Source organism: Chiloscyllium punctatum, chromosome 26 (genome assembly GCF_047496795.1).
Source record: "Chiloscyllium punctatum isolate Juve2018m chromosome 26, sChiPun1.3, whole genome shotgun sequence".
NCBI classification, from domain to species: Eukaryota; Metazoa; Chordata; class Chondrichthyes; order Orectolobiformes; family Hemiscylliidae; genus Chiloscyllium; species Chiloscyllium punctatum.
Genome location: NC_092764.1, coordinates 52,954,016 through 52,960,555, shown reverse-complemented (window position 1 = coordinate 52,960,555; position 6,540 = coordinate 52,954,016). Strand labels below are relative to the sequence as shown.

General features: G+C 39.9%; 1 protein-coding gene across 2 annotated transcripts in view; it reads right to left on the bottom strand.

The window, feature by feature from the left end:
• Positions 1–2,426: 2,426 nt before the first annotated feature.
• Positions 2,427–6,540, bottom strand: part of dus2 (dihydrouridine synthase 2) — a 115,476-nt gene continuing 111,362 nt past the window's right edge. For both annotated transcript variants that reach the window (XM_072547411.1, XM_072547410.1), the window contains one exon: positions 2,427–5,671. In XM_072547411.1, the coding sequence (XP_072403512.1) occupies positions 5,443–5,671 (229 nt within the window). In that variant the 3' untranslated portion in view covers positions 2,427–5,442. The remainder of the gene's footprint in view (positions 5,672–6,540) is intronic.

Below are 6,540 nucleotides of genomic sequence, written 5' to 3'. Positions count from 1 at the left end.
CATTTCCTGATTCATAGCTACTAATGGACCACTATGTAGCCTCTGGAATGAATACGTTCAATTCATCTACTATGTCCTTAATTCCTACCATCAGTTCTCCAGACTTCTTTACTGGATGTCCAGTGCTTACTTTGTGAAGTCTTTTCTGTTTATAGAATCTCTTTTTTTGTTTCTTCATTATTTCTCGCTAGCTTTCTCTCAGATTCTAACTCTTCCCTCATTCATTTCTGGTCATTCTTGGCTTTTAAAAAAATATTCTGACTTGCCACCTACTTTTACATTATTATATGCTTTTGCTTCAAGCTTGATACTATCTTTAACATTTCTTGGTGACCACAAAAATTGCATCCAAACCTTGGAATTTTGCTCTCTTGCAGGAATGTGTTAGCTCCACGTAAATCAACTGAAGAATGTCAGTGTCCTTCATGATATTAATCTCTTAAACTGGGAGAGATTTTCTTTCCATTCAAAAAGATGAACCTAAATTAAAATGTTCCATTAAGTTGGAAACTATAGTGACTACAACGAAGTGGACTACTGGAATGCACTATGGAAAGCCAACAAAGAAATCTGAATGATTTGGAAAGCTCGGACCAGACAAATTATAGCATTTGGCCAACTAAAGGACTGTAAAATACTTGCATTTTTCTCAGGTAGTGTAATTAGGTGAGCGAATGGAGCACTGGCTTCTTACAACCTGAGGCAATAGTGCTGTAAGTTGTAATGAACTCTGGAAATGACATCAAAAAGGAGTTGGATGACTGTCAACTCGAGATGCTCTTTGAACTCTGCAAACCCCGCACAGTTTGCATGGCATTTTCGCCTACCGAGAAAAGTGAAGGGAAATGTGGCAGGAGGGTAAGATAATTAGACAGGAGGGCTTCAGGAAGATTCCTGCTGCTTTCCTGTCACTACAGAAAGTAAATTCTAGACAGGAAAGCCCAAGTTCAACTTTTCCACCCTGTTTGACGACCTGCAGTGGTCAATTCACGACCGCATAGAGGCCTTATCCTGTCTCCACGGCAATTCCTTCAACTCCATGCAGGACACAAGAGTTGCAGAGTTTACATTGCTCTTGATAAAGATGCATGGGAGACATTACCATGGGGATAACATTATGCCAGAAACTCTGGAAAATGGCTTAAAGATTGCTCATGGAAATTTGTTCCCCAGAGCACCATATAACTTGAGGCGAGTTCTAAAGTGGGTTTGACTATAAATTTGAAGTAAACAAGCAAAGTATTCTACTGTCTTAGCTATAATGCATAGCAAGAATTGAATCTGGTACCAACTCATACTTCGTGTTAAATTTAATTTGACCATTCTAACAGCCCGTCTATCCTATTTATAACCCTTCCAAGTTGTATGCCACCTGCAAATTTCAAAATTATACCATGCATTACCAATTCAAGTCACTCAGACAAGTTAGTCTGTATCAGTGCCAGTCAAACTGGATAGATGGAGAGGGGTCGGGGCAGGGAGGTAATCTGGATGTGAATCCGCCAAGCAAATCCAAAACAATTATAAGAAAGAATGAGGAACTAGCATTGTGCCAACCTCATGCAAAATGGGACATCCCCACAATGTGAGTGAATTAAATCAGGAGGTTGTCCTTATACTAAATCAAGGGGAAAATCACTATACACTTTCCCCCAGCCTGTGAAACAGCCAATTTTCATAACATTCCATATTCTGTCCCTTCATCCATGCTATTACTGACCATTTTGCCCCATGGGCTTCAATTTTGTTAACAAGTCAGCCATGTAATATAATTTTATTAGCATCATGCAAAGTTGAAGTATTTTGCAGTGGAAATTATAAGAAGAGTTTTAAGCCCTTAATTGGCCACAGGAGAATGCTAAACTCCGAAGATTTAAATTATCCAACAAAAACAAAATCTGAGAATTCACTCGGGACTATAAAAATGTAGCCAAGTGACCTCAAAGGTTGTTAACCAAGGGTAAGGGTGAAAGTGCATCAGAAAGGAAAAGCAATCTACTTTCACCTTTCCGCGAGGACATATTTTGCCTCAAGTTTTGCTAAGTCTTCTCTAGTAAAATAGGGGTGTATTCTGGACTTCAATATGCAAAATATTCCTACGTTTACTGAGCAACACAACAGAATGTCAAGAATAACTTCCTCAGAGGAAACAAAATCTGCTCGTATTCAATGTGTGCTCTTATCCACACATTTGTTGTTTGCAGTTTCAATATTTTATGCAATAACATTGCAGAAACTTGAAAACATTGAATTCTGAACTGCTTATATATGAATTATTCTTTCATCTCTATGTGTCTCTCACTTCATGGCTTAATGCACCTTTCATTATAAGGCAACTCCATCCATGGATCTGAAGTACAGGATGAATTTATGGGCGTGTACCACAGATAACATTGAATACTGCAGCTCAATCACAAACCTGGTTTAATTTCCAAGATTTTATTATGACTTACAGCATATAATATACATTTACAATATATGTGGAGCCAACTAAGCAGATTCTTATAAATTAATGGCAAGTCCAGTTGCACAGGCATGCAAATTAATTCAACTCTGCACTTGATCACTTGTTCATTCAATTAGAAATGCCATCCAATAGGTGAGGATAACAATAACATGGAAGAAAAAAAAAGAACATTTGGGGTCAGGAGTTTCTCCACCACCCCAACATCACTTCAGCACGTGACTATCCAAGATATCAAAGGTGCTACAGTACTTCTGAGTCCCGCACAGTTTGCATGGCATTTTCTCCTACCGAAAAAAGTGAAGGGAAACGTGGCAGGAGGGGAAGATAATTTAGAAACGAGGGCTTCAGGAAGATTCCTGCTGCTTTCCTGTAACTACAGGAAGTAAATTCTGGACAGGAAAGCCCAAGTTCAACTTTTCCACCCTGCGACTGTTTGACGACCTGCAGTGGTCAATTCACAACCGCGTCGAGACCTTATCCCGTCTCCACGGCAATTACGTCAACCCCATGCAGGATGCAAGAGTTGGCCTAGCTTCCAGGTTAACCAATGGGGGCAAGCTGCCACTTTGGAACAGGGAAGGATATCCCCTGAATTGCATTAACTTGCGCAAGACTGAAGGACTGGATCGAGGTCAGAGGGATGTCTGGTCAAAGCCAACTCAATTCTGAATATTCGAGGGACAAGTTTTTCAATGATGCATATTTTCAATGGCTTCCCCACTGTGCCAGTTCTTGGGACAATACCAATATCCTGCCTTACATGGAAGTCAAACTTACTTCACAGAAGTTAATATGATTTTATCTATCATAAATAATTAATATTTGACTGTCAATAAAGAATTCAAGTTTTTATCCAACAGTTTACTTGGGTGCTGAAACCTTGAAAAAAATGCATAATGTTCTTTCCGTAATTATTTTAGACAAAATATTTCAATTAAAACTGCAAAATAACTGTTGGACTCATGCCAGGAAACTCTTCAACACAGTCATTTCTACAAGTTATGAGTGGGCCTCCATCGCTGACATATCATATTAAAATCTGCTGTCATTAAAATGCCTAAAAAGTAATTTGAATGAAAAACTGAAAAAGACTGGAGGTGTTAAAAAAAAAATCAGCTCAATGAGAAATTTGACACAAAATGTCCTGGGGCAGGCCCGAGGTAGTTCACTGTTTTCAGACTGCGGGAGGCAATGGTGAACGATGATCCTGGGAAAGGTGTGGACTGAAGCTATGAGAGAGGGTGAGCCGAGGAACCCAGGCTGATAGCAGCCTCCTGTAATTTTGTGGGAACCCATCAACACGACTAAATATGTGTTGTCTTATGCATCTTATGAAGGGTTTCCCATCAGAAACAGACAGGCTTCTTCAGTCACCCAGTAGCATGCTCCAGTGAAAATGAAAGCAGGTTGATCATCAAGGTTAGTGACTTATCGAAGTTGACGCAACACATGTTGAAGTTATGTAACCACAGTGAATGGATTAGAATTGACGATCTATAAACTTAATGTTGGCAGAAAGTCATATCCTTCAGTCACTAACATTATTAGGAATAGGAAACACTTAGCACAGTTTCAACACCAAGGCACTCCAGTACTTTCAGTTACAGAATTGTCCAGAGATGCAAGATCAAATTCCATGCACCCATGGTCACAGTGGCGACTTCATGTTCACAGGCTATTGAATCAGGGATCCAGTGTTTGAGTGGCCGTACTGTGATCCCCGTCTGGCAGTTTCCCCAATAGGAGTACAAGTTTGCAGAATTCACTTTCAAAATTTCGCTTTTGAATTACCTTCAAAAGAATGAAGGAAAAGAGGATCATGGGAGGTGGAAGATAGTGTGGTGAAGCCCCTCAACTTTCTATAGGTAAGGTGAGAATTCTTCCTCAATGTAAACAGAAGAACAGCCTTGCTGTCATTTCACATGCAAGCCATATTAGAAAATAACAGTGTAAGGCACAGGAGCAACACAAAGTTCTAGTCTGTACACAGATTCATAACTGGATCATATACAGAAAATAAATGTTTTGGAGAAAGAACTCTCAGACAATATGGACTTAATGGTGCAATGCAATTCCTATAGTTACCTACAAAACACTGGAATTCCAACACAGCAGCATATTTTAGGCTGTAATCAAACTATGGCGAGAATTCAAATAATAAAGGAACTAGCATAAAGGAATTCTCATCAGAGGCAGGAAGTTTAAGTCGTCGTGGAAAATCAATGCCTTAGGAATGATGGGTGCAGCTCTATAAATTACAGCGAGGCTGTCGTGAGTGAACAACTGAAGAAAGAAAAGAGACCGAGGGAAGTGGAGAGAAAATCAGGAATTGAAAAGTAACAATGTGATGGAGAAGGCAAACTAACCAAAAGGAATAAACAGAAATGGTGACACTGTAGGACCAGGAACTGACTATCAGTCATTTCTTAATATCCATAAAAACACAGGAGGGAGAATGTTCATCTACATACTTTTTTGGGCGTGCTCATACATTATTTATACGGAAAGTCACCGAAATAAAACAGAGGAGTGGGGAAGGTAATAACGGACATTTCAGAAAGGTCCGTGTTTGATACGACAACTAAGAGTCAGATTAGATGTTTCACAAAAATTTCCAGGTCGTAAGTGAAGGCACAGAACGGCCTGTGTAGAAACGAAGCCACATCTAAAGGGTATTAGATTGCATGACTTGGTGGGGTAAGTGGGTTGAAAACTATGCAGCAATTTGTATAAGGCAGAAACCAATAGGGAAAGAAAACAAACACTAGATTTTTCTCTGCAGTTTCTCCAGCACATCCAGGCACTGCCTTCCTCCCAAGGCATGTGGTCACCATATTAAAACAGTATGCAATATTTATGGAGCTGATGGAAGATTGGCCTTAAGAAAAGCAAAGATGGAGTACGAGCTGGATAAAAGTCTTTATAAATAACCTCCCGAATTGTACATGCCACCTCATACAACTCCATTTATTGCATCACAGCACGATGTCCTTCGTTTTATTTTCATCCGTGATGGACTGTTTTCTTTTATTTGTGTTCAGAGATGGGAGACCGGTAGTTTCTGTGCCATTGGCGATTTCCTCATCCCTTTTTCGTTTACACTTCAATGGATTTTCTCCATCACACAATTTTCCCTCAGAGAGTCCGAGAGATCGCAGACACACTATAGCTGAGGATTGTTCCACTACCTTCTTTGTCTTATCCCTGAGAAAGGAAAAGAAAAACGAGGTTCATTTTATAAATATACAAATCAGGAGCTGGAGTAGGCCATTTTAACTTAATAGCCTCCTCCATCATTTATCAAGATCATGCTGGTTTGATTGTGGCCTCAAATCGTGCATTGCCTCTAATAACGAACTCTCTCATAGGGAGCAAGTTTCAGATCATTATCATTCACTTATGTGTGAAAAAGGTCTTCCTCACATCCCCCTCCACCTTTTGCTGAAAGCCTTAAAATCTGCATCCTTTGCTCCTTGTATTATCAGTGAACAAAAATAGTTTTTCCTAGTCTACCTTATCTAATCATGTCATAATCTTATACTCACTTTCTCCTCGATAATCTTACACTCCCCTTTCAAATCTTCCCTCAATCCCTTGTGCTCCAAGGAGAACAACTCTAGCTTCTCCAATCAAATCCTGTAACTAAAATCCCTCATTCCTGGAAGAACTTTGGTAAATCTCCTCTGCAACTTCTCAAAAACCCTCACACCCTCCCAAAGATGTGGTGATCAGGCTGAGAGAAAACACTCAATTTGAAGCCTCAATGGAGTCAAAGAACTATACAGCATGGAAACAGACCCTTCGGTCCAACTGGCCCATGCCAACCAGATGTCTTAAGTTAATCTGTTCCCATTTGCTAGCATTTGACCCATATCCCTCCAAACCCTTCCTATTCATATAACTATCCATTGCCTTTTAAATGTTGTAATTGTACCCAGGCTCCACCACTTTGTCTGGCAGCTTGTTCCATACATGCACCACCTTCTGCATGGAAGTTGCCCCTTAGGTCCCTTTTAAATCTTTCCCCTCTCACCTTAAAACTATGCCATCTATTTTTGGAATCTGCTACCCCA